This window comes from Neocloeon triangulifer, unplaced genomic scaffold (genome assembly GCF_031216515.1).
Source record: "Neocloeon triangulifer isolate White Clay Creek 2 clone unplaced genomic scaffold, ASM3121651v1 ptg000017l, whole genome shotgun sequence".
Classification (NCBI taxonomy): domain Eukaryota; kingdom Metazoa; phylum Arthropoda; class Insecta; order Ephemeroptera; family Baetidae; genus Neocloeon; species Neocloeon triangulifer.
The window spans coordinates 5380724-5406263 of NW_026775559.1; the positions used below are offsets into that span (position 1 = coordinate 5380724).

The following is a 25540-nucleotide window of genomic DNA, read 5'->3' on the forward strand; positions in this document are numbered from 1 at the left end:
ATTCATGTCGGAATGTTTACATGGGCTACCAACTAAAGCAAATAAAAACTCGATAAATGTTTGCACTGTGTGGTATTATAAAATTACTTTTTGAGGTGAGGGATTATTAAATTATAATTTCAAGTTATTTTTATAAGAAAAATACTTCTTAAAAATAACCATTAATAAGAGTTTATTTTTTATACAGATCATGAAAATTTTAAATCAGTGGTACGATTGATTTCAAATGTGCGCGGCAAAGACACGCGAGCCTATAAAGGAGATTTTTATTTTTTTTCTCCAAGTTTACGGTTATGGTAAAAAATAATTAATTCAAGCAAATTTTGCTTAAAAATCTGTTGCATATACTTATTTGCCTCAAATTTATTTGTACTCCAAGGAAAAAGCATAAAAAAGCGTCAAGTCAAACATATTTTTCAAAAGAAATTTTTCTCAGTGCAATCAGATGATATTGTCGGATTTCGTTGCTTAGCAACAATAAAAGCTGTGACAATTAGTGCCATGCGACCCTAAGTATAGTATTGACTTCTTTAAACAATAAACATCTCTTAACATTCTTAGATCAGTTAAAATAAAGAAAATGATGAGACGGAAAAGTGAGGATTCGTTTGGTAAAACCAACAACAAAGCTCATTATGAAGTGGTAAAAATCAATAATTTCCTAAGTTTTATTTGTACTTAAAATAAAAAATTCTAAATAATTATAGATTGACAAAAAGGCGAAGGAACGAAAAAGAAATTTGCTTTACCTCATTGACCAGTACTTGAAAGATGAAGGGTAAAAGGATTAAAACCGACAATCATTGTCCCCAGATTAAGAAACCGAATTTCTCTATTTTTAGATATTTTGAGACATCAGAATCTTTGCAATTGGAAGCACACCTTACAACACAGTATTCAGTCTGCGACAACATTGATCTTCCAACTGTCCTCCAGGAATATGAGTCTTACTTCTACCTCAGGTATCAAAAGCATCCAAAGGTTTGCAAGCTGCTGGAAAAGCCCACTCGGAACGAGCTTGCCGCACTCAAAGACTGCCGTAGTGCCAGACAGAAGAACCGGCTCAAAAAGTCCGAGTCCAAAGATCCCAAGCCGGACGATATTGCTGATTTGATGAACATCCAGTCCTACAACAAAGAAACTGACGCACCATCAGAGCCTCCTGCCTTTAAGGAATCGGCAGCCCCAGCCAGCATTTTCAAGGCTCCCGAGCTCCTCGAGTTGTCAGAGAACATAACTAGAGAAATTGTCACCACCGACTTAGATGTAAAATGGGAACATGTGATAGGTCTAGACAAAGCAAAACAGGCTTTGCAGGAAACCTTGATATTTCCGCTACAACACCCACATCTATTCCAAGGCATTTTATCGCCCTGGAAATCAGTTTTGCTTTATGGTCCACCTGGCACAGGTATTTAGATTTTTTGTACAAATTAAAATTAAAATTTGGGTTGAAGGTAAAACTATGCTTGCAAAGGCACTTGCAAGCGAGGGAAAATTTACATTTTTCAATATAACGGCAACAAGCGTGGTTAGTAAATGGAGAGGAGAGTCGGAGAAATTGATGAGGGTTTGTGCCAAATTAAATTAATAACTAATAACATTAAAATTTTTCATTAAATATGTAGGTTCTGTTTGAGACAGCAAAGCACAAAGCACCATCAGTTATTTTCCTTGACGAATTTGAGGCCCTTGCTTGTCGCTCGACAGATGATCACGAAGGCAGTAAACGACTTAGGGCAGAGTTTCTAATGCAATTTGACGGGCTGAGTAGCTCTACGGCAGAGCAGGTTTTTGTGCTAGCAATCACAAACTCGCCATGGTAATACATTTTTTGGTCATCTTATTAAAATGTTGATTTGAAAATTAACAAGGTCTCTTCAAACCTCAATTCTGAGGCGATTTGAAAAAAGAATCTTCGTGGATTTGCCTAATGAGGAAGACAGGGAAGTCATAATTCGACAGTTACTGCCTGAAGATGGGAGCACCAACCTAAATTGCTATATCGACTACAAGAGCATTGCCCAGGTTAGTTTTTGTTCGTCTTTTCTGATGTGACTTAAATAAAGTATGGAATAGTTAACAGACGGATACTCTGGATCCGACTTAAAGACGATGTGTCGTGAAGCAGCCATGAGTGTCTTGAGGCAATCTCTAACCAAGACAGACAGTATTTTTAAAGGTTTTTTACCAACTGGTTATTGAATTTCTTTCAATTATAGGCAACATTGCAAAGGCTGGGAAATTAAAAGTGTTGAATGTGACTACCAAGGATGTCGAGAAAGCGATTTCCATGACAAAGCCCACAACTAGTGCCAAACAGAACGTCTACAAGGAGTGGGAGAAAAGTCACGGCTCAGGCTAAAATTTTGTAATCTTGCAGTAGCAACCATGCTTCTGTATTTTTTAAATTAATAGTCACTGATCATCAGCTTAGAGAAGATTAAAACAAAATTTGCACTTCCACTTATTGGGTCCAGAGTTGTTCCGACACTAATCACTGTGGCTTTTGACCTTGCTTTAGTCCAAGATAGTAACCTGTGTGAAATCCGTTGAGGTACCACGACATGCACATTGAAGAAAGAGCCTCTGCTTCGTCAGCTGGCAAGTGGGCAGTAAATTGAGAAATTGGAGGAGGAGGAGGAATATTCTGAAAATTAATTTTCATCGTAAGACTTTAAGAGAATTAGCAATTTTATAATATACCATCTGGAATGATGGATCCATCGGGTAACTTGGTTGGGGATAAGAGGCACTTGCTTGGTGCCTCTTTGGCTGCTCATTCTTGACCTTCATCTTGGTCTCGGGCACAGCTTTTGTAACCTCAGGAGCATGGCTTGACCATTCCATAGCAGCAGCCTGGGCTTCGGATTCCAAAGCCAGCTAGAATATTGAAAATTTATACTTGTAAAAATAAAAAATAATACAAAATTCACCTGCGCTTGTTCAATTTGTCGTCGCACAGCCGCCTTTCCCTGAGATTTAAAAAGGTTCTCCAAGGCCATGTTCTGAGTGTTGTTGAATCCCAGAAATTTAACAACACAAGTTTCGTCCTCCAAGCTAAGACTTTCAATTATGGCCTCGTAAAATTCTCCATCCTCTGTGTACACTGCTTGGCAAGGCATTCCAACCTCCCACTAAAGAAAAATCAAAATTTTCATATTGCAAAAATTTTGAAACCTTTTCGCTTTACCAATGCGCCATTAGATGTTACTGCTTTTTTACTTTTCCCCTGAGGAGTCTTTTTTTTTGTCTTTTTCTTTTCGTCCTCATTGTTTTCCATCTGTCCCTGCTCCATCCTCCGTTGCACCTCTTCCATGGCCATACCCACAGCTTTGTCGTACGCTTTGATCAAAACAGTGTCATCCCAAGTGTCATCCTCCTCCTCCTCTTCTTCCTCCTCCTCTCCAGTTCCCTGCAAAATTAAATTAAAAAATCACAAACTACATAGGTTTGCTTCAAAAGGAGCAACTACCAAAAAGGAAAATGCACACGAACTAAGCCAAAAAATGATCAGGAAACTTTTCCTGCATGAATTCCAGCAGCGCCGGAAGACAGTTCATGCAGTGCAAGAGCCTTTTATCCGCAGCAGACAACTGCTCCTCCAACATCATCTCCAAGTGCCTGTGCAAGCACCCATACGAAAGTCCGGTGGGCACTGCAAGGTCAAACCAGTCTCTTACACACTCCAGAGGTGTCCTGTCAAATCCAGCATAAAGGGCCGGATTCTGCAGAAGACCCCTGGCACTCATCACTCCTGCACACTTGGTCTTCTCAATAACACTGTCCGCAATTTCCAGACTGGTGACGTCACCGTTGGCCACAATTGGAAGTCCCGGACAGGCAGAGGCTATCAGTCCAATGGACTCGTGGTCAGCAGCCTGCTTCCGTTCTGCAGCTGTGCGTCCATGGACAGAGACAAATGTGACGCCGCACTTCTGCAGTTGTCTACATAGCTCGACACTCAGCTGGCGGTTTTTCTCTAGTCGAATTTTGACGGAGACTGAGAATGGCTGCGGGAGGCGCATTCGAACCTGCTTAACTAGGTCGCAGATTAGTTCAGGAGACCGTAGCATTCTGGCACCGTAGCCGTCCTGCATGGCCCACCTCTGCGGACAGCCGCAGTTTAGGTCAATGCCGTCGCAGAATGGGTGCACCAATTCTGCCGCAGTGACAAAATCGTCCACCGTTTTGGCTGCAAACTGGGCAATCAAAGGCCGGTCACTGTTGTCCGTCACAAATTCGTTCCATCGAGCAACTTCAGATGCCACAAAAGAGTCTGCCATGATCATGGGCGTGAAACATAGGTCACAATCGTACTTCCGGACCAACTTGCGGAACGGCAGTTTGCTGTAGCGTACCATGGGAGCCGAAATCTTCAAGTAATTCTTGCTTCGAAACAGATCCACCACGTCCACTCGGTCAATTTCTTTGGTGGTCATTTTTGTTTCAATTTAAATATTTAAATGTTTTTATGCAATTTCATGTGCATTTGCCGATTTGAAATTTTTTATCTATTTTTCTTTCCGGGATTTAATTCTTTACCTGGTGAATCTGGCGTCTAAACAAGAAGCTGGCCATTGCTGGTGAAGACCTCTGTAAAACATAAAAAAATGCATTCATACATACACTGGAGATTCAGAACAGAAAATTTAAACTTTAAAATATTTAAGCTAATTTTACAAGAGCTATGTAGCGAATTAATACCAATGTAATTATGAAATTCCTTAAAAACGTGCAGCGTCTTTCGGTCTTTTGTTGTCGGCATATGTAAACGGGCGTAGCAAAAATTTTGTTTCATTACCAACATTACAGCAACCAAACAAATTTAAGTTGGCAAACTTGTGAGCGTGTTCTTCTGTGTTCTTCTTGGTGTTCCTTTTGGTATTCGTCTTTCGTCTTGGTGTTCGTCGGAAGGATGAGCGAAAATCCATTCATGCGAGTGCAAATGTGTTGAAATTGTGAAAGAAATTTCATTGTTGTTTTGTTTTTGCACATTAACGTCAATGCATTAAAAAGAAGTAAAATGCATTTCCTGCAAGTGGCAACACGAGATTTTGCTAAGTCCATCCTTTTGGCAAACAAAATCAAGAGGTTAGCAGGATCTCGTCATGCCAGCCGGCTTTTCTGCGACAAGGTTGATGCCAAGAAAAAATATTCTGCCTCCGTGGCTCTGCCCAAGTCCAAGTTCCCTGTATTTATAAAATCAAGCCAAGTGTCCCAGCGAGATGAGAAAATCGCCAAGGTCTGCAGCATTAATTCCAATATTTTTTGGCTCTATTTTCTGCTGTTATAATTATGTACTGTTTTATTTCTTTTCATCAGAAATGTGGATTTGATGAACTATACAACTGGCAAAGAGAGAACCAAAAAGGCTCGGAGTTTATTCTGCATGACGGTCCACCTTACGCTAATGGCTCCGTTCATTTGGGACATGCTGTTAATAAGGTTTAACTTGTGGATTGTGTTTGTGTTGTGTCTACAGTTTAATTTTGATAGGTTTTAAAAGACATTGCAAACAGAGAACGTCTTTTAGCAGGCTGTAAAGTGCACTATATACCAGGCTGGGACTGCCACGGTTTGCCCATAGAACTAAAGGCCATTGGAGAAAATGAAAAGAATCATTTGGATTCAATTTCTCTTAGACAAAAAGGTTATTTTTGTGTTAAATTAACTATTTCTTGCAATACTCCACCTAGTTTGTTTACAGCCCGTGCTTATTCAGAAAAAGCCATAAAAGACCAAGAAGCAGAATTTAAATCATGGGGTGTGATGGCGGACTGGGAAAATAAATATAAGACATCAAGCCCAGAAATGGTCAAAAATGAGCTTCGTTGTTTCCAAAACTTGTATGAAAGGGTAAACAATTTAATGTGCTTTCAATACTTATAACTGTGATTAAATAATTATGAAATTTTCAGAGCTTGGTGTTTAGAGATCTGAAACCTGTTTACTGGTCTCCTGTGTCCCAGTATGATATTTTTTTGCCATAAAACTATTTGAACATTCAAATTTGCTAGGACAGCACTGGCGGAATCAGAGCTTGTTTATAATGCTAACCACAAAAGCCTATCAGTTTATGTGAGTGCAAGAATTGTAGATATGCCTTCAGTACTGCAGAAAATCGTCAATGACATTAAGCCTGGCGCTTGTAAGATTTTAAATTTCTGCGTAGTTTAGACTCTGATATTTTAATGTAGCTCTTGATTTGGTGGTGTGGACAAGCACTCTGTGGTCTCTGCCTGCAAACCAAGCAGTTGCATATGGTGCCGAAATGGATTACTGTATTGTAAAAAGTGAATCCGGAGAAGAACTTGTGTTAGTGGCACAAGAACTTCTGCCAAGTGTAGCAGAAAAACTCAAGCTTCAAAATTCTCCATTGGCAACTTTTAAAGGTTTCTGAGAATTATAATAACAAATTATATTTAATTACTTTATGATAAAATATTTCAGGCAACATTTTGCAAGGAGCCTTTTACCGGTCGATGTTTGGAGAAGTTTTCGACAAAACGCATGCACATCACAATGAAAAACTTCCCATGATCCCATCAAGGCATGTTACAAACACAGCCGGCACTGGATTGGTCCATATTGCGCCTTGCCATGGACAGGATGACTTTTTGCTTGCATTAGAACATAAAATTCCTCTGGTAAAAAAAAATCCTAGTTGTTTATTTTTAACTCAAGGTTTTTTCTCAGCGTCAGTCAATTGATAAGTCAATGACGTACACCAAAGAGGCTCCGAAGGATGTTCAGGGCTTGAATATTTTGGAAAAAAGCACTGCTGACCAAATCATGTCACTTTTAGATGCCAACTTGATGTTCTCTGAGCCATTAGTTCACTCTTATCCATACGATTGGCGAGCAAACTGCCCTGTCATTGTGCTGGCAAGCAATCAGTGGTTCCTCAGCACAGAAGCACTTCGACAAAAGGCTGAAGTATGTTTTTCTTTTCTTTAGCAATTTGAATTTTTGTTTATTATTTTAAAAATAGGATGCATTGGCAAGAGTTAATCAGTTTCCTGTACCAACTCAAAATCCATCACCTATGGTATCCTTCTTAAGGAATCGACCTTATTGGTGCATCTCGAGACAGAGAGTTTGGGGGACACCGATTCCTGTTGTTTACCACAAAAAGACTGGCCAGGCAATTCTGCACAAGTAAGCAAGTGGCTACTCTAATGAAATATTTTTCAAAACTGATTTCCTCTAGGGATATAATTGAAAACTTGTGCAATTTGATTGACAAGAATGGCACTGACTGCTGGTGGAAATGCAACGTTCAGGATATTGTCCCTCAGAGTTTAGTGGATAAACTCGAGTTAAGCTTTGACCAGCTTGAGCTGGGAAAAGTAAGACGTCATAATATCTTTAAATATTTTTACTGAGGTATCATATTCCAGGACATTTTGGACATTTGGTTTGACTCTGGGCTCACTTGGTCGTACGTTTTGGGCAAAACGGGTCAATCCAATTTGTGCATCGAAGGCGCAGACCAGTACTCTGCATGGTTCCAGACATCACTCTTGCTCTCGACCGCCCTGCAAGCAAGGGCACCTTTCCATAACCTCCAGATTCATGGTTTTGTTGTTGACGGCAAGGGTCATAAAATGTCAAAGTCAGTTGGGAATGTCATTTCGCCTAAGGACTTAACCAGAGGCACAAAGAGTAAACCTCCAATCGGCATAGACATTTTAAGGTGAATTACAATTTTTGATATCATGATCATTTGTTAAAAAACATTTTTGCAGGTGCTGGATTGCCACTCAGGCTGATGGCATTGAAAAAATAAATGCTAGTGAGGCAACTTTCAAGACTGCAACTGAAATTGTTTTCAAAATTAGAAATTTGGCCAAATATTTGCTTTCATATGTTGGCCCACGAGTGGATACAACAGAAGACACCTCAAATTGGAAATTTCTTGACAGGCTGATGTTGCACCGACTTTTTTGCTTCCAGCAGCAGGTCAGTCTCTAATACGTGGAGTATCCTGTTTAGTCTATTTCCTTTTTTACAGATAAACAATAATTACCGAAGGCACAACCTTCATTTTGCTACGAAAAATATGTTGAACTTCATTGTGAATGATGCAACTGCTGTCTACTGCCACTTGATTAAAGATAGGCTCTATTGTGATGCCCTAGAGTCGCATCAGAGGCAGCAATGTGTCACAGTTTTGACTGCCACTCTAGACACCTTGTTACGTGCAATGGGCCCCATTGTGCCACATTTGGCAGAAGAAATCTGCATGCACTGGGAAGGTATTTGAGAAGCAATTTAATCATTGCAACATTATTAAACGTCAAATTTTACTGAAGGACGAGGTCGATTCTTTTACACTCCTGCCTTTGACGTGCCTGAGAAGTGGAACCAGCCAGAGCTTGAAGATATATGGGAGAAACTAGAGGCACTCAAATACTCCATCAAGAAAGCCGTCGGAAACAACTTTGAGCAGGAGTTTGGTGTTACCCTGGAAGTCCCACGAGACTTTTATACTATTCTCAAGGTACAGTTACAAGTTAGATCAATTGGCATTGAAACAGTCTTAACTATTTGTTTAATTGCAGAGAATTCAGCCAGAAGACGAATCTTGGAATTCGGAATTGTGTGACATTTTCCTTGTAGCCGCCGTTGCTTTGCAGCCTGTGGCAGAAGAGGAGCCAATGAGTATTGACTTATGGAAGTCTCCTCGCAGCCAGTGTTTGCGCTGCAGGAGATTCACGGCAATGCCAGGTGCTGAATTGTGCGAAAGGTGTGAAGATGTTGTAGCCTCTTTATTGAAGCCGGACCGCAAATCTTCGAAGGTTTAAAAACAACACTGCCAAACCTACAGAGCAAATTTTTTGATAAGTATTATTGGAATTTATTTTAAATTATTTTCATTCATTATCTGTTGAAATGGACACTATTAGTTTAAAAAATAAAAATTATCGTAGGATCATTTAAATGAATGTGTAGACAATGGTAAAGGCAAAATTTGCACAACAAATGGTCTTACATTTATTTTTAAATTTTATTTTGCAATTTGCACAGAAGTAAAAATGATATATTTTGTTTTGTAAAAAGTTTCAGATTTTTTAAAATCATAGCCTTTTTTCAAGTTCTATGAATATTAATTATTTATCCTTGCACTGTTGCAAAATACACACAGGCTTTATACTTAATACAACTGTTAACATTGAATAAAAGATAAGAAATTGATCCGCTCCGCGCTCGCTCTCTTCCGCGTCGCGCACGCCGCCACGCATTCGGGGGGCTCGGCGGACATTATTCCCACGATCCATCACGCTCACTCTCCAACTCCTCTCTCCAGGACACACTTGATTATTGCTTCTCTGCTTCTGAGTTCTCCTTGATGGTGTTTCGCATTTCTGCGTTCGGTTCACTTGCTAACTTAACTTCTGTGCTCTTTGATATCTCCGTGATCTCTGAAGATTTCACTGATGTTTCGCCTGTTTTCCTTGTAGAGCTGATTTCCGCAATCTGAACTTAATTCAGTCACCTTTAAGCTGAATCTGCTAATATTTGGTAATGAGGCTCAAAATCTGCGTTGACTTGCATTTTCTTGTTGATTTAACTTCGGGCCGCTTCTGTTGAAGAAGCTCTCTGGTGTTAGAAAATTTTACAAGATTTCTAAAATCTTGCTGCTGAAGTTCTTTTGACGATCTTAGTTTGTTGATAATTCTCTGACTTGCTCTGTGACTTGAAATTTCATCTTGGAACTTTGAAGATATCTGCATTTGAGGGCCTGCAGTCCCTTTAACGCTCAATCTCAAAGACTTCTGCTTTGAATTTTATTCGATGATTCTATCAGCAGAGCACAACTCAGTAGATCTTGAAGGTCTTGAAGCTGAAGATCTTGAAAGCTTCACGGTGTGATTTCTCTCTCTGGGACTTAGAATTTCTCTTGAAGTTAAGTGGGTGGTGTATTTTTCTTGTCTGAGTGAGGTTCATTTAAAGCTGGAGTAATCCCACTTCTGACACCACTTGATCCGTGTCAGAAGTGCTTCAAAAGTCAGCTTGATTTGCTGACTGATGATCGCGAGAAGTTTTTTCAAATCCCACTTCTGACACCACTTGATCCGTGTCAGAAGTGCTTCAAAAGTCAGCTCAGGCTGAGGGGATGCTCGTGGGCAGCTCTGCTTCAAATCCCACTTCTGACACCACTTGATCCGCTCCGCGCTCGCTCTCTTCCGCGTCGCGCACGCCGCCACGCATTCGGGGGGCTCGGCGGACATTATTCCCACGATCCATCACGCTCACTCTCCAACTCCTCTCTCCAGGACACACTTGTCAGGATGGTCCGGAGACTCTGGCTGAACTCTAGGCGCGTTGGGCCGGCTCTATCCCCCGGCGGGACGGAGTTCTCCGGCCGCTGGATTCGCAAAAGCTGCACGCAGAATTTTCTAAGTCCCGCTGCGCTTTATTTGCTGCTTCAACTGCCAACAGCTCACTCCTTTTGGGGCGCCGATCTCTCCGCTGCTCTATCTGCCGCCGGAGAAGATCTGGAGGCTCTTTTGCACCTCCCAATGAGGCGGCTTTTCTTCTCGACGAGCAGGGAAGATCTGCGGTGCTCCCACGCTGGATGCTCTCGAAGCTCGAAGTTCCCCGGTGACTCTATCTCTCTGCAAGGCTGATTCTGCTCTGCGGCGATTTGGCTCCTCCCTCTGGCTGCAGGATCCGCTGCTTGGATAGAAACATTATTGCATCGGGATTTAACTAACGTAACGCGTGGCTCCATAAACCGTGCACAGGTTTACAGAGCCAGCGTTTGCTGCAGCCAGACTGAGCAGGGAAACCGGCATAGCCTCCGGCCGCCCTCCTCAGCCTGACCCGCAGGTCAGCCTGGTGGCAGCCCTTGCGGGCCGCCGGGGGTCTCCGCTCCCCACTCCCGGAGGAGCCGGAGCAAAGAGTGCGCCGCTTACCGAGCGGCTCGGGTTTTTATATCATTTCCTCTCATTTGCATATATCGACGATCTTGGGAAATCGGAGACCCCAAACTCCACCTTTCTTCTAGAAGGTTCTCGAACTTTCCAATGCTTAAGGTATAGGATATGATCACACTCCCCTCTTGCCGCACTCTGATTGGCCGCCCAAACTCCAGGGGGCTGGCCGAAGCCGCAGCGCCCGCGACACGTCGCCACTCGCCTGCATAAGAAAGGCCAGGGTAAAAATCAGCGGAACTAACTTTCTCTTCCCACTCCTTCTCTCTTGCTGCTGGCGCCGGCGCACAGAGCGCCCCTCTTCCGCTGCAGCCAACACATCAGCTGGGCACGAAAACAAAGCTAAATCCTCGGCAAACAAAATCGCGGCTCTGCTGACAAATAAATAAAATGCTCAAGCGAGGAACAACAATAAACAATAAAGATGGTGAATCAAAATAAATTATCATCACATTGAAATATTTACATAAGCTCAAAAAAATTTTTTTGTTAAATATTGACAAAAACCCAAAGGCCAATGACCCGTCTCTACAATAAGATAATTTGGTTGCATCTATGTTTGAGAATGTTGCACCCACCATTATCCTAGGCCAGTGCAGCTTTACACTGAAACTTCTCACTTCACTTTCCCTCTCATAGCAACAAGGCCTTTTTATCTCTCTCCTACCATTCGCGCGCAGAGGGGGAATTGGTTGTAGCTAGCAAGGCAGCGAGTTTCTCGTGGCCTTGTCTGCTCCTCGCGGACAGTGAGTGCCTTTTAAATAGTTCGATCAACACCCAGAATTTGACCGGCCGTTCTCCGAATTAGCGACAATGTCTCGCTCTGTTTTGCCCCTAATCGAGTGACATGCATTCTTCATTGGCAGATGCACTCAAGGATTTTCGGTCTTTCTCATTTCTAAAGGTGCAGACAAAACGAGAAGCAGAGCTTGAGCGCCTCCTCGAAGTAACGTGCCTGCTTTAAAAATAGCCGGATTGGAGCGTTTGGGCGCAACAACGAAAAAAATACAACTTCGCGTCCAACAATGGAGTGGCTCCGAAATAAGAGAAGGTAAATTTTTAAACACCGGATTTGCGTGGTTTTATAAATTATATGCTTGGCTTCAGATTGACAGGAAGCAATTATTAGCCCAAAAAGCGTCAGCTCATTTTATTATTCTAAAAGAAAGTCAGTGGCAACGAATTCATTTGTTCTCGCTTTTTGGCGACAAAAGAATCCTACACCCCCCCACACATGATTTTTGCCAACCGCATAGTCCAAGACCATTGGCGCCTGTGGCTAACTCGCAATCAGTATGCGATGGCGACAGGGCGAAAGAGAAGCAAAATCGACCTCGCACCAGTACAGTTAGCTCGTCGCTCGCTTTTAATTAGACTTTTGAGTCACAAGAGTTGCAAAAGATAACCGGTTGCTCAGCTGTGAAACCTCAAGGCTCGCGGGTGCTCTTCACATATATTGGACTGCCCGCCGCCGCTATGTTGACGCTCGCTTTGCTAATAGAATAGGTCATGCCACGGCTCGCGTTGTCATTCAACCAACACTTTTTGCTTCCTCGTAGGCGGCTTCATTAGCATTTGTCGTTCACAAGAACTTTCAAATTCATATTCGCGAATATAGGAAAGTGATGAGATGACCTTTACCAAAATCGTTGTATGCAGTTTTTTTTCTTTTTTTTCTTAAATTTTTTTTTCTATAAATGATGATTTTGATGAAAAATTGGTTTTTGTTTAAGTTAGGATTTAAATTTTATTTGAGTATTTTGCATTTTTCTAATCTCTAAAATTCTAAAATAAAAATCGCCTGCATGATTTTTTTCTGACGCACATCGCACATAATCATGCCTATCTTAATTTTTATTTTATTAGACTAGAATTGATGAAGACAATAATCATTTTCACTTTAATGTGAAGTCTTTAACATAAATGACATTTTATGTTACTCTTTTTATTATTATGTTAAAAAAATACTTTATAGTATTTTTATCATATTTTTATCAGATTTTTATAGAAAAAACGCCAACTAAGATTGACCGGGGCGCCAAATAAACCTGCTTGGCAATGACAACTGTTTGTTGCGAAAACGTAACGTTTTTCGCACTTCTGCTGTGGTCGGCAGCTTTTTGATCATGCACTTCTTGCGTGACGACTTCTGTTTTTTCTGTGTATAAAGAGAAGTTGTACAAATGCGCTTTGAGCTTATTACTCACTCATCGCCTGCGCTGGAAAGGTCAATTAATTTGCAAGTTTTATGGCTTAATTTCCTGATGATTTAAAAGGTAGACCTCTCTAATTTGTTTGTAGTTTGTGTTTGCTCTATAATATTTTATGTTATAGCTATATGAGAAAATCCTAGCTCGATAATAATTCACTAGTAAATTTAAATTTTTCTATAAAAAATTAAAAAATGAATAAGAAAGAAAATTAAATTAAATTTGAAAGGATTGAAATAAATAAAAAAAAGCGACAGCCACCAAGAGAGTTTTATTTATTTTTTATGATGAGCTTTGTTTTTGATGTTATCATGGTTTGCTGAATAACAATAAAATTGAAGTGGAAAATGTGATCTTTTCCGATCTTTTCCTTGTTGCTAAAAAATTAATGGATGAAACCTCTTTATTTAAATTAAGATTTTTGTCGATTTTATCAATGAATTAACATTAATACAAAGTTTTTTAAAATAGGAGACATTTTTCAGCTAAAATTGTGCTTTTGTTCTGAATGAAGAAGAATAAATAAATATATAATTATTAATCTGAACAAGACCAAGCTGGGGTTCTGCGGTCCATAGGGCGATATCATAGAAAGCGCGGCCCAGTTTGGAGGTGCAGACAACACACTCCATAATAATAATGTTAAATTGGGCCGAGACCTCTTGGTTTGGACCGAGACTTGACGACTGTCAGGATGGCCGGTATCCAAAGCCAAAAGAAATAATAATCAGTCTATTAAACCATAATATAGCCAAATAAAGGTGCTCCTTTGCTACTTTTTTACTAAAAAAGAAAAAAAATGTAGTAAGCGCATTAAAGCGACTACCCTCATAATATTTCGTCTGCTCGTAAGTTTTCTCTATAATTGGTTTCACCAGACGCTTCACTAATTTTACTGAAGTAAAAATGAGTTTGTACTTATTGTCACAGCCAGATGTTAATCCATTGTGTCTCGTCGCCTCGTGACTTGCAGACAAAGAAATGCGGGCGTCTACAAAACGGCCGATTTGGAAACGCCGATGGAGCGGCGGCGGCGATGGTGGTCGGTGCGCATCGTGTATTTCACTATGTTCATCATGACCCTTGGATTCAGTATCGTCATCACAGGCGTCTGGCCATTTTTGGACAAAGTATGCACTAACAAACTTTTAGTCAGATTAATTAAAATAAAGATTTAATTAAAAAAAAAATGATAATAATATTTCAGCTGGATCCTCACGCGGGGAAAGGTTTTTACGGCTATGTAGTTGCAGCAAACCCCTTGGGTCAAATGATATTTTCGCCTTTGTTTGGATACTGGTGCAATAAAATTGGCTCCGTTCGAATCCCTATGCTTACATCACTGGCCATGTTCACACTTTCAACCTCGGCGTATTCCCTACTGGAACTGTTCCCCAGTAAGCACATCAAATATTGGATGCTGGCATCCAGATTTCTTGTAGGCGCTAGCTCAGGTGTGCGAATATTAAAATTTTTCCCACTAAAATATCAAAATAATTTTTTTTTAGCAAATATTGCTGTTGTTCGTTCTTACCTGTCTTCAGCCACTACCTTTCGGGAAAGGACGGGCGCCGTTAGTATGCTTTCTCTTGCGCAAGTCCTTGGTTTCATTTTAGGGCCAGGTGATTCTCAGAATCATTAATTATAATTATTCTTTGAAGTTTAAAAAAATTTCAGCGATCCAAACTGCTGTCAGTCCTCTTGGAGACAAAGGCATCCCCTTTTTTGGGGGTCAAGTACATCTCAACATGTACACCGCGGCAGGTTGGGTCAATGTTCTTCTGGCAGCAATTAACTTCATTCTTTTCCTGCCGTGCTGTTTCCAAGAACAGCCAATCGCCGCCAAAGAAGCGCAGAAAAAGCAAGGAACTGCTTCAGGTGTTACAGTAAAAATTTTTATTGTTGGTTGCGAATTTAGTTGTTCTTTTTACAGAGGAGGATACTTGGAAAAGCTTAAATCTTGATTATACCGCAGTGTGGAGCTTAGTTCTTGGCTTTTTCATTTTGTCTTTCAATTTTGTTTTGCTTGAAACGTAAGAAAATAACTTTTTTAGGAATATTATCTATTAAAAAGAAAAAAATTAAAAATACAGGCTTGCAATGCCTTTAGTCATGGACCAATTTGCGTGGACTAAGGAAGAGTCAATCAAGTACATGGGCAGTCTGATGACGGCCGGAGCTGTGGTGGCACTAGTCACGTTCACTACACTGAAACCTCTCACCAAAAGGTAAAAATTAACCTTTTTGCAAATTAACTTCCTAATGTAAAGTAATGTTTTTTTTAAGGTTTGATGAGCGATCTATAATGCTGTATGGTGGGTTTTTTCTTATGGTGGTAGGTCGAATTTTGCACATTCCTTGGGGAGATGCGCCTCCGCCTTTAAAAACTGAAGGTAATAATTCCGGCGGGCCAAAGTATATTTAGTAAAAACAAATCGATCATTTTTCAGCAATGATTGCAAATGCCAACAATCAAGAAGTAGTAGGCTGTCCAGTCGATGAGCAGCCTTGGTGCGCGTTCACGCCTGCAATGACCATTACTCAACTTTTTCTGGGTTATTTCTTCACGTCAGTAGGATATCCAATTGGAATAACTGTGATACAAACTCTATTTTCAAAAATTCTCGGCCCTAGACCACAGGTATAAAACATTTTCTAAGAAATTTTATGCGACAACGGGTGATTCATGTAATGATTAAATGTAAAGCCATCTTTACCTAATGGTTTTTTTCTTAAATATTATTGTTTATATACATATTTTTTTATGAATATAGCTAAAAATAAAACCGTCAAGTAAAAGCGGACTATAAATTCAATTAATAAAAAATATTCTCTTCTTTTCACTTAAAATTTAATTAAAATGAAATGTAAACCAGAAATTGTATTTAACGGAGGGACAATTTTTCAGGGTGTTTGGCAAGGAGTGATGACCGGATCAGGTTGTGCCTCCAGAGTCCTGGGGCCGGTCTTCCTGAGTTATATTTATGTGAAATTAGGCACAGTGTGGACTTTTTCACTTACGACCGTGATGATGGCTTTGTGTTGTTTGTGGATGCGACTGATTTACAGCCGACTTGTGCCTCCACAGCCTACCAACACCCCCATCCCTTTAATAAGTTCCGCACAGCCACCAAGAGTGATTGTCTTAAACGGGTCGACAGCCAACCGTGCGGAGGAAAAAGACGGAAAAGCTGCCGAGGAGTTGCAGGCGCTCCAGTGACTAAAATAAAAAGACTTGTTTTTTCCATGGGGAAAAAAAGCTAGATTTTGTATGACGGTTATTTTTAAGAAAGATTTCTTTGTTATTATGTGATGAATAAATAGCAATAAATAAGATTTTTTAGCCTCCGAGGATATTTGAAATGAAACGTTGAGTTTTTCTGAATATTTCGGCAATCAAAATTCACATCAATTAATAATTATAATTTAAGAGCATAAAACTATTTAATGTGAAATAATTAAAAACAAAAAATAAATCTTGCTTTACATAAAAGTATTGATGACTGTTCCTTTGCGAACTTATCAAGTCACACAGCTGCTGCTGATCATAAAAGCATAACAAGATTTGCTAGGAAGCGCTTGTTGTGTAAATTAGGCAAAAACTATTAGGCACACTATCATCAGCTGCCTACCCTTGACAACTAAAAAGCTCTCAAAATTATTATAAAAAGCGTAGAGAGAAATAAAAATGCACAAACACGACTTTTTGTTTGGTGGATTATATGTGTATTATTGAAAACTCACTCCCCACTGTTTAAATACCTCAATCAGGTTAAATTATTTTATCTTTAATATTTGAAAGCAAAAACTGGAAGGAGTGAATTTTCTGGCGTACTTCTCCTGAGAGCCCGGGAGGTCAAAATAAAATTTTTAGTCCAAGACATGAAAGGGCCTATGCCCTTTTTTGAGCTTGCGAAAGGCAAGCTCCAATCTTATATATTTAAAATTTGAAATTTAAATTTACGAAATTTACCGGCGGAGAATTTGCATTTGAAAATAATCATGTTGATGATCCCGGCCAGATTAATCCCAGCAGCCTCCAGCCTCCCTGCTGTGCGCCCAAATGAAACGAGGAGGGCGTTCGTGTTGCGCTCGCTTCCGCGCAACAATCGCATCAACCATTTATCCTCTGAAAGCATAGGCTGGAGGTCTTACTCGCGCAGGCTGCGTTGAGCCGAGAGCCGAGAGCCGAGCCGAGTTAGTTGCTGTCGGAAGGGCATCCGAGGCACACACGAGCGCTCTCGCTGCTTTTCTCTTTAGTTTTTTTCTATAAAAACGCGCCGATCTGTTGCAAAATTTCGCTCGAGAGACAGTGGACTCGCGAGAGTGCAGCGCGCCCGTCCAAAAATACGAAGTGCAAAATCACCATGCTCGTTGGTGCGGCCGGAATATTGCGCGCTTGTCAAGAGGGTCCACTTTTGTGAAGGGCTTTTCGCTGCCTTCCAGAACTTCGCGCCGTGCGAGATGGACCGACTTTTATGTTGCGCTACCAGGTTTGATTTTCTGAACTCTTCTGATTTGATTTTTTTTTTTAATTTTTGATTATAATTATTTTCGTCATTTTTACTATTGGATGTAACAAACTTTAAATTGTAACAATATATATGCACCAAATCTTTATACAAGAATTGAAACAATATTATAATAAATTTTACGCGTTTCGGTTCCGATTTCTTCAAGGCTGACAAAGAGATCGAGCGATGAGGTTTCCTACCAGGAACCGAAATTAATACACCTTCCTAATAATAATTGTGATCGCTCTCAAAGTGAAGGACAACGACGGGTGTGTATTAATGACATGCAAACTTCCTGCAAAATGATAAACGAGCGCTCTTCTTCTACACTCTCTTTGATACCTCCATTATTTTTTATTATACATTGGGAAATTAAATGACATTTATCGTTAAAGAAGATGAGAAAAGCAGCACATAATTGTTTTCAGCAGCTGCCCTTTCCTGATGTGGTTTTGCTTCTTTTGCTGTCCACCTGTATGCCATGATTACAGGTTGTGTCAACTGTTTTGTCTTGGAATTTTCAGTATATAACTGTAAATTTTTTTAATAAAAACCATTTTAAAAATTGCATTAAATAAACAAGGTCTGGCGATTTTTGGCAAATGAATAATAGTTGGTATATAGCCTCTTTGGCCTCTTTATAAAAAAAGAAGAAAAATGTATCATGTGAAGCTTGTCCAAATTATGGGACCACTTTTTTCTCACACGCCTGGCTAGGCAAAATTTAAAACGAAAAGGCCTTGAATTTTAGCACAGTTGTTTATTGATAGTAAAGCATTGCGTTGATATTATATTGGTGAACGGTGTTTGGATTTGTTGGCCAATTATCAAATCGTGCCTGCTCGGCAAGAAGTGAAAATGCGTTAAAAACAGCGCAATCGTGCTCGCTGTGGACGACACGTCCTTGACATATAGTGGCCCTGTTTTAAGTTTGTGTGTCCAACTCGTTCGCCCAGAAGGTGACACGTTTTTCTTGTTGCCCACGCACGTCATTCAAATCAATCATAAAAATTAAAAAAATAAAGCACTCCTGGGTTTGTTTTATACCAGCAATTAATTTAGTATTATCTATATTTTTGCTATCCAAATTAATTTAAATGATTTAGTGTAATAAAAAATACAACATTTTTGATGCATATTAATAATGTACATTACATAATATATAAATTTTCAGAAAACGTTGAAAAAAACTGCACTAGCGTTTTTTACCTTCCGATTTCTTATCTCATAAACTGGCGAAAAAATAAAATTCAAAATCTGAAATATACGAAAAAAAATAAGTTTTTCCCTTCACATAATTTCAAAATTTAATAGTTTCCTAGAAAACATGCACATGTGGTGCTTAAAAATATGAACCATTTTCAAAAACTTTGTAAGGTAAAAAAGAGTATTTTGATGGATTTTTGGGTTTCCTTTTTATGCCTCCGCTTTAATTCCCGGACGCCTGCTTTCTTTCAGCTGCATCGTTTGCCTGAATAATGAAAAGCACTCATTTTGCTCGTAGCCCTCAAGCTGGAAATTTTCTTTTTCATCTTTCTCTTTTAATTTTCCGCGTGTCGATCTTTTCCTTTCAAAAAAGAGTCCCTCGGCTCCAGAGAGCTGATGTTGAAGCGCGAGTCTCCCGTCGTAAAGCGACAAGGAAGGATTTCTATACACAAAAGGCCCCTAGTTACTATGCAGAGGCGGCAAGTGAGAGAGAAACAACAAAGTAGTGAGACTCTCTGGGAGCGGTGAGTGAGACCACGAAGGTCGCAGCTGATCACTACCTGCTTTGCTCTCTTTCACAATTTACATTTTTTATGCTCGCCGCTGCCAAGATGGGTGCGTGTGTCATTATCATAATCCTTTCTATTTAGACTGGCAATTTAAGTTGGAGCAGCTGCTTCAAATTATATATTTAATTATAAAATCCACGAGCTGGACGTTTCTCGGAAATCTCTTTTTGCAAGCTCTTCTGGAATTGATGTAGCAGAGTATATTTGGCCTCTCAACAAAAAATAATATGTGTAGGAATAATACTATAGGGGAAAAAACACCCTCTGTTAAGGGGCATGGGAATTCTTTTGAGATTTCACAAAAGCGTAGGTGCTAAGAGTTTTCTTCTATAAATTGTGTCCTTGTCGGCCTTGTCCCGAAAAAAATGACAGGTCCAATGCAGTCTATTTTATTAAAAATAAAACAAACAAAGATTTGTCATAAAACACAGAACCCTGCCAAAAGCTGTATAATAATTATTTTAAAAAAGTCTGAAATCGAGGTTGTGATAAATCGTTTTATAAATAGATAAATGATGAATAATGTTCTTTGTTAAAGTTTAGCAATCATAAGTGGTAATTAAACCTTAAACCTATAATAAAAATTGTATTTATCTTTTAAAAGAATAAAACAAATTATTTGAAGTTCAGTAATTTGAAATTTGCAAATTTTCTAACAATAAGATATAGAATTAAGCAAGGACATAAAATAATATTTTAGATTTTTTTTTTAATACTAAAAAAGATTGCACTCTCCAATGCTCTTCAATGCTCCCAGCTGAGCCTCCATGAAATCTATTGTTTTGTTCTCACAATCGAAATCGTTTATCAAATTTTGGAGTGCAGAGAAAGATAAGAATGCAACCTTTGGCCTGGACGACAACACCCAAGAAAACCACCAATTCGGCTTTAATATTGATGTCAGAGTTCAATTGCGCAGACACCAAAGTCCAAAGCTTTTGGCGAATCTTATTTAAATTTAAATAGATATTAATCGACTTTAATCTAGGCCCAATATGTGCGTGTGTCTGGTCAGAATGGTCAATGAGCGCCGCGTTTGCGTCCGCCCCGCATATCAGAAGTGACATTTATTGCCGCAATCAGATTTAATTCGCTCAATTGAATTTATATTTAATTTTGTCATGGGAAAATGTGCCTCTTGTTGTTCTCAATTGCTAATTTCTTATACGGCACAATGTCCTCTGCTATACGCGGTGAATATTCATGAGGTTTGAATGGGACCTCGCTTTCAATCACTTGTCCCACCCTACTTACATTTTTTTGTGAAGATCGAATTGGATAATTAAGAATAATTGATCTATTGATCAACCTTATCCTTTCCAGATATATATCCTCAGATTATAATGCATATAACTAAAAAAATATCAAGGTTCTTAAAAAAGTTGAATGGGTAACACTCAAGGTGGATTTAATGAAAAATTGAAGCCGGGCGAACCTCGTTGCAAAGAAAAATTAAAATATTATTTTTTCATTTTTCTTTGCAACGAGGCTCGCCCGGTTTCAATTTTTCTAAAAAAATTACTATCAAATTTGGGTCTCGCTGAAATTTATTAATAAACTTTGACCTTTAGAGATGATTGTCTCGCACGGGAATGTGATAAAATATGCAAGAACAAAACAAGTGTTACCACACAGCAAAGTGACTTGCAAGTGTTTAGAGTGGCTAGTGCTGATAGCAAACTTTAAATAATTAGTCCCTCGTCGTGTGTGCCTCTTTATTCTAATTTTATTTTCCTCTCCTTGCAGCGCACTTGCTGCAACTCGCTTGGCGTTGTGTGTGACTAACTCGTTTTGTGGTTGCGGCGTAGAAAAAAAAGAAAGATTTTACACACAACACGTGCACAATTCTCTTTTTTATTTACAAATGCTAAGTTACTAATTGATTGTGTCTGTATGGAGTTAGGGAAAAAACAAGTATATATTTTATGTATTCCCTTTTGCCAAGGTCGAGGAACTTTACTTTTGCTCAAGTTCTGCCTCGTGGATTGTGCAAGAAAATAATTTCACAATTGCTTCCTTTCCGTAGTGGCAAGATCATCCATCAAGGAGCGTCGAAAATGAAAAAAAAAATGTTTATTGCAGATGCAGACGCCTATCTGAAATGCGTGAAATCAAGCGTGAAATGCTGTCTGCAACCACCAGTTGCAGCTGAAATTAAGCGTTTACTTATTATTCCAAAAATGATAATTATAATTTTTATTTAAAAAATATTATAATTGTTATGTACTTTTAGCAATTACACACAGCTTGATAAATAATTTAAACAGCCTTCTGCCAAATTATAATATAATTGCTATTATTAGCAGAAGTATCATAATTTTTATTTTTATTAATTACTTCATTTGATTGAATTAAAAAAAAACTATATGTCTGAGTGAACGAGAAACTCTTGACACTCGCGACTTGGAGTTTTAAATGACACACCGGACGCGCAGCCAAAGATAAAAGTGTTCGATAAAAAAGCAGAGCGTACTCTTGTTTCATTACACTGCTCTCCAAGATAGTCAGCTGCGAATACATACTTTCAAGCGATCAAGTTATATGACATTTATTTTGAAATACGCCGCACATTTTCCCCAAGACGAACTGTTCCTAACGCAGTCTCTCGCGCCCGTTGGTATCGCAAATGGAGGAGTCATTATAGATAGACCACATGGACATTTAGTTTATATAATCATAATGAGTCTGCGGCTGCCGCCATGGCTTATGCATGGAAATACAGCAAGACGTGCTATGGATGATTCACATCCATCTCTTTATTTGTGTCTACTGTCATATTATTATACATATTATCGTTACACGAACACATTTATGTAGTTGAATATTTGTTTTAAAATCGTTCCTAAATATTTTCTGGATAATTTTGTTGCGAAAGCTACCAGGGTCTTGACACTGCTTGAACCCATTGCGATAGCGTGAAAAAATTATTACACATTAAGAATTTCTCGAAAAGTAGCTTAGTCTGAAGTCCACTGTCGATTCTTGTTTATTCTTAAGTGCGATGCTCAAATTATTTATTTAATTCGAATATCAATTTATTATTTTTGCTTTGTGCTATGGGATAATTCCAAATTTTTCTGTCCCATGTCTTAAGTTTCAAACCATTCTAAATATACAGGGAATTTTACTTATTATTTTTGTATTTTTTCCTAGGCGAAACACAGAGACGGCATACAAGACCATAGAGCTTGAATCCTTTGAAGAGCGGCGGACGCGATGGCGCTCAATAAGGATAATTTATCTGACCATGTTTGTCATGTCCACCGGCTTCACAATCATCCTCACAGGAGTCTGGCCTTACTTGGAAAAGGTAGTTTTAATGTTTTATAAGGTTTTTTTTGTGTTAGTCAAAACAAGACAAATATACAATGTCATTTCAAAACAAATGTCATAAAACTTTTTGAGGTCTTCCTTTTGATTCTTGCAATTATTATTTGGCTTCAAGACGTTTTCTGGTTAATTTCTAGTTTGACACGAACTCAGATGTTTGCCCACAAAACCGCAGAGTTCATATTAATATTGACGCGCATATTCTTAGTAGAAGGCAAATTTAATGCGTTGCAACTACGAGGCTGTTGAGGTTGAGAAACGCAACCATAACTCTGGTTGAGGTACTTAAAACCCGCTGTCGCGCGCATTGTATAAACACGCGCTCGCCCTCACACATTCTGTTTTTGGCAAGTCTTGTCGCCAAATTCAATGTGCATAACAAAGGAATATAAAAAGAATAAAAGCCTCGCGGTAACTTGAAATTTACGCCTCAGCAATTCCAGTTAATTATACAGTCTGTGTAAAAAAGTATGCTATTTTGTGAAAAATAATTGCTTGCATTGACACCAATTATTACATACATAATTTATTTTATAATATACGATATATCACAAATATTGACTTTTTAATTGAGTCAAATTGTTAATTTATTATAATCATGCAAAAAATCTATATTATTTTAGCTAGACCCCCAAGCAGGGAAAGAGTTTCTTGGTTTCGTCACCGCCGCCAATCCCCTGGCAGAAACTATATTTTCGCCAATTCTCGGCTACTGGAGCAACAGGAGCGGGTCAGCGCGAGTGCCTCTGCTCGCCACCCTGGCTCTTCTTGCCATCGCTAGCACCGGCTACTCGGTGCTCGAGGCTTTTCCAGCAGCCACTGCCAAGTACTGGATGATTTTCACCAGATTCTTGATTGGCGTTAGTGCTGGTAATTCCTAAAAAATTAATTGAAATGCATTTCATGACAACATTATTTTCTAAAGCCAACGTGACTGTGATTCGATCGTACCTTTCTGCCGCAACCACCCTGAGCGAGCGGACTGGCGCGATGAGCATTTTAGCTCTCTGGCAGGTGCTTGGCTACATTTTTGGTCCAAGTAAGCAGCATATTTAAAAAATAAAAATAAAATGTTATTTCTAAAAATTATTTTGCAACTTTGCAGTTGTTCAAGCTCTTGTAACACCTCTTGGTGAAAACGGAATCCCCATTCTCGAGGGTTACATCTACCTTAACATGTACACGGCGGTCGGTTGGGTCATTGTTGTCCTCAGTATACTTTGCTTCATTCTGTTGTTGCCCAAGTTCTTTACTGAAAAACATATCGCCGCCAAGGAGGCCATGAAAAAACAAGGAATGTCTCTAAACTATCAAGGTATATAAATATAATTTCGTATTAAAATATTATTATAAATTTTTTTTCATCTTCCAGAAACTCGGCCTGTTTGGAAACCAAGCAAACCTGACTATCTTGCTGCGTTCAGTTTGATCCTGGGATACTTTGTACTTGTGTTTAACATTGCATTACTTGAAAAGTAGGCACACAAATACCCAAGATTAAATAACGGTTTTAAATGTGCCTAAATTTTCAGTATGGGAATTCCAATCGTGATGGACCAGTTTGCCTGGAGCAAAGAAGAAGCTCTCTACTACATGGGCATTCTCATGGCTGTGGGAGCTGTGATTTCTGTAGTCGTCATTGCGCTTCTCAAAATAATATGCAAATAGTAAGCATTTCCCAGTGAATGTATATTTAAAAAAAAACTTTTTTTTTTCGCAGTTTCAGCGAGGCATCTGTAGTTATTTTTGGTGGCTTCCTTTTCATGCTACTAAGCAGACTGTTTTTCATTCCATGGGGAGACAATCCACCAGTGCTAAAAATTTCTGGTATGTATTTTGCGGTATTTTGAATGTTTAGACTATTGACTAAAAAAAATATATTTTTCCCTTTAAATTTAGACGTGCAAAATCTGACTAGCCATGTGGGATGCCCCGTGGACAGACAACCATGGTGCGCAGACACGCCGGCAATGACGATTCCCCAGCTTTTAATAGGATACTTGTTCATGTCGGTCGGCTACCCGATCGGAGTCACTGTGATATTTTCCATTTTTTCTAAGATCCTGGGTCCACAGCCACAGGTGAATTGAATTTTTTATGTCATGCGACATGTATTACATAAAAATATTTTATTTCTTTCAGGGAGTTTGGATGGGCATCATGATGGGCATGGGAAGTTTTGCGCGCGCCATCGGCACCGTCATTTTGAGCTTCATGTACGTTGAATTGGGCACTACAAAGACCTTTACCATCACGTCAGTCATGATGCTGGCCTACGGTGTGTGGTTAGTGCTAGTGTACAAGCGACTAACCCCACGCGACCCTTCAACGGCCTTGCCCAAAGAGTCAAAGCTGATTGTCCTCAAAGATGTGTCAAACGGTCGGAACGGAAATGCCGCACCAGTTGACGAGGAGAGACAAGCACTTAGACAATAGTTTAAACTTTTGTGCCATAAAAACAATTTCAAATGTTCGGAAACTACATGGAATATTCTCACAGCTTTAATTTGTCGAAGATTTTAATATTTAGTTGGGAGGTTGATAGTTCTCATATTTTGAGAGACCAAGAAGTTTATTTTTATGCCATGAAAAGACTTTGTGATGTGTTCATAGCTCCTATTGATACATCCAGTGAAACAATTAATATTAATGACAAATATTTAACTCAGAGGTATATTCAAATTCTTTTTTATATTTGTGTAGTTTTCACCTCATGTAATGATACTCAATAAAAATGATAATATTTGTAATGAAATATACCAATTTTA

General features: G+C 39.1%; 6 protein-coding genes across 8 annotated transcripts; 5 read left to right on the forward strand and 1 right to left on the reverse strand.

The window, feature by feature from the left end:
* Positions 1 to 5: 5 nt before the first annotated feature.
* On the forward strand, positions 6 to 2925 carry LOC132203558 (katanin p60 ATPase-containing subunit A-like 2). The gene is made up of 9 exons (XM_059631415.1): positions 6 to 95; positions 562 to 643; positions 708 to 778; positions 843 to 1411; positions 1458 to 1570; positions 1629 to 1822; positions 1875 to 2028; positions 2080 to 2170; positions 2223 to 2925. The coding sequence occupies exons 2-9, from the start codon at positions 581 to 583 to the stop codon at positions 2363 to 2365; spliced, it is 1398 nt and encodes a 465-aa protein (XP_059487398.1). The 5' UTR covers positions 6 to 95; positions 562 to 580; the 3' UTR covers positions 2366 to 2925.
* On the reverse strand, positions 2357 to 4812 carry LOC132203559 (tRNA-dihydrouridine(20a/20b) synthase [NAD(P)+]-like). Of its 3 annotated transcripts, XM_059631417.1 has the most exons (6): positions 4708 to 4812; positions 4546 to 4596; positions 3194 to 3415; positions 2937 to 3137; positions 2707 to 2883; positions 2357 to 2650 (listed from the first exon to the last, which is right to left on the reverse strand). In XM_059631417.1, the coding sequence occupies exons 2-6, from the start codon at positions 4579 to 4581 to the stop codon at positions 2498 to 2500; spliced, it is 789 nt and encodes a 262-aa protein (XP_059487400.1). In that variant the 5' UTR covers positions 4582 to 4596; positions 4708 to 4812; the 3' UTR covers positions 2357 to 2497. The 3 variants fall into 3 exon arrangements, with proteins under 3 accessions (XP_059487400.1, XP_059487401.1, XP_059487399.1); XM_059631418.1 differs by lacking the exons at positions 4546 to 4596; positions 4708 to 4812 and adding an exon at positions 3476 to 3616; XM_059631416.1 differs by lacking the exons at positions 2357 to 2650; positions 2707 to 2883; positions 2937 to 3137; positions 4546 to 4596; positions 4708 to 4812 and adding an exon at positions 3476 to 4539 and having other exon boundaries at positions 3275 to 3415.
* Positions 4813 to 4871: 59 nt separating this feature from the next.
* Positions 4872 to 6107, forward strand: LOC132203562 (isoleucine--tRNA ligase, mitochondrial-like). The gene is made up of 6 exons (XM_059631421.1): positions 4872 to 5245; positions 5326 to 5448; positions 5500 to 5653; positions 5711 to 5859; positions 5922 to 5971; positions 6026 to 6107. The coding sequence occupies exons 1-6, from the start codon at positions 5027 to 5029 to the stop codon at positions 6051 to 6053; spliced, it is 723 nt and encodes a 240-aa protein (XP_059487404.1). The 5' UTR covers positions 4872 to 5026; the 3' UTR covers positions 6054 to 6107.
* Positions 6103 to 8810, forward strand: LOC132203332 (isoleucine--tRNA ligase, mitochondrial-like). The gene is made up of 11 exons (XM_059631028.1): positions 6103 to 6151; positions 6201 to 6395; positions 6454 to 6650; positions 6700 to 6939; positions 6995 to 7161; positions 7214 to 7352; positions 7404 to 7699; positions 7752 to 7965; positions 8018 to 8261; positions 8319 to 8506; positions 8568 to 8810. Exons 1-11 carry the CDS (start codon positions 6103 to 6105, stop codon positions 8808 to 8810), a joined length of 2172 nt encoding a protein of 723 aa, XP_059487011.1.
* Positions 8811 to 8816: 6 nt separating this feature from the next.
* On the forward strand, positions 8817 to 16513 carry LOC132203556 (major facilitator superfamily domain-containing protein 8-like). The gene is made up of 10 exons (XM_059631412.1): positions 8817 to 11994; positions 14127 to 14283; positions 14361 to 14607; positions 14662 to 14775; positions 14831 to 15031; positions 15087 to 15186; positions 15247 to 15381; positions 15440 to 15546; positions 15604 to 15794; positions 16062 to 16513. Exons 1-10 carry the CDS (start codon positions 11969 to 11971, stop codon positions 16371 to 16373), a joined length of 1590 nt encoding a protein of 529 aa, XP_059487395.1. The 5' UTR covers positions 8817 to 11968; the 3' UTR covers positions 16374 to 16513.
* A 773-nt stretch (positions 16514 to 17286) lies between these two features.
* LOC132203557 (major facilitator superfamily domain-containing protein 8-like) lies at positions 17287 to 25527 on the forward strand. Its single transcript, XM_059631414.1, has 10 exons — positions 17287 to 17646; positions 22596 to 22752; positions 23396 to 23642; positions 23698 to 23811; positions 23878 to 24087; positions 24145 to 24247; positions 24305 to 24439; positions 24493 to 24599; positions 24672 to 24853; positions 24915 to 25527. Exons 1-10 carry the CDS (start codon positions 17618 to 17620, stop codon positions 25206 to 25208), a joined length of 1578 nt encoding a protein of 525 aa, XP_059487397.1. The 5' UTR covers positions 17287 to 17617; the 3' UTR covers positions 25209 to 25527.
* Positions 25528 to 25540: the final 13 nt, after the last annotated feature.

Coding starts and splice junctions, on each gene's coding strand:
- LOC132203557 (XM_059631414.1), top strand. CDS start 17,618: ATGGACCGACTTTTATGTTGCGCTACCAG. Junction 23,812..23,877: donor TGGCTACATTTTTGGTCCAA/GTAAGCAGCATA, acceptor GCAACTTTGCAG/TTGTTCAAGCTCTTGTAACA. Junction 24,854..24,914: donor TCCTGGGTCCACAGCCACAG/GTGAATTGAATT, acceptor TATTTCTTTCAG/GGAGTTTGGATGGGCATCAT.
- LOC132203556 (XM_059631412.1), top strand. CDS start 11,969: ATGGAGTGGCTCCGAAATAAGAGAAG. Junction 14,608..14,661: donor TCTTGTAGGCGCTAGCTCAG/GTGTGCGAATAT, acceptor ATTTTTTTTTAG/CAAATATTGCTGTTGTTCGT. Junction 15,032..15,086: donor AAAGCAAGGAACTGCTTCAG/GTGTTACAGTAA, acceptor TTCTTTTTACAG/AGGAGGATACTTGGAAAAGC.
- LOC132203332 (XM_059631028.1), top strand. CDS start 6,103: ATGCCTTCAGTACTGCAGAAAATCGTCAATGACATTAAGCCTGGCGCT. Junction 6,152..6,200: donor TGACATTAAGCCTGGCGCTT/GTAAGATTTTAA, acceptor ATTTTAATGTAG/CTCTTGATTTGGTGGTGTGG. Junction 7,700..7,751: donor ATCGGCATAGACATTTTAAG/GTGAATTACAAT, acceptor ACATTTTTGCAG/GTGCTGGATTGCCACTCAGG.
- LOC132203562 (XM_059631421.1), top strand. CDS start 5,027: ATGCATTTCCTGCAAGTGGCAACACGAGATTTTGCTAAGTCCATCCTT. Junction 5,246..5,325: donor GAGATGAGAAAATCGCCAAG/GTCTGCAGCATT, acceptor TCTTTTCATCAG/AAATGTGGATTTGATGAACT. Junction 5,654..5,710: donor AATTTCTCTTAGACAAAAAG/GTTATTTTTGTG, acceptor GTTTGTTTACAG/CCCGTGCTTATTCAGAAAAA.
- LOC132203559 (XM_059631416.1), bottom strand. CDS start 4,442: ATGACCACCAAAGAAATTGACCGAGTGGACGTGGTGGATCTGTTTCGA.
- LOC132203558 (XM_059631415.1), top strand. CDS start 581: ATGATGAGACGGAAAAGTGAGGATTCGTTTGGTAAAACCAACAACAAA. Junction 1,571..1,628: donor AGTCGGAGAAATTGATGAGG/GTTTGTGCCAAA, acceptor TTAAATATGTAG/GTTCTGTTTGAGACAGCAAA. Junction 2,171..2,222: donor ATCTCTAACCAAGACAGACA/GTATTTTTAAAG, acceptor TTTCAATTATAG/GCAACATTGCAAAGGCTGGG.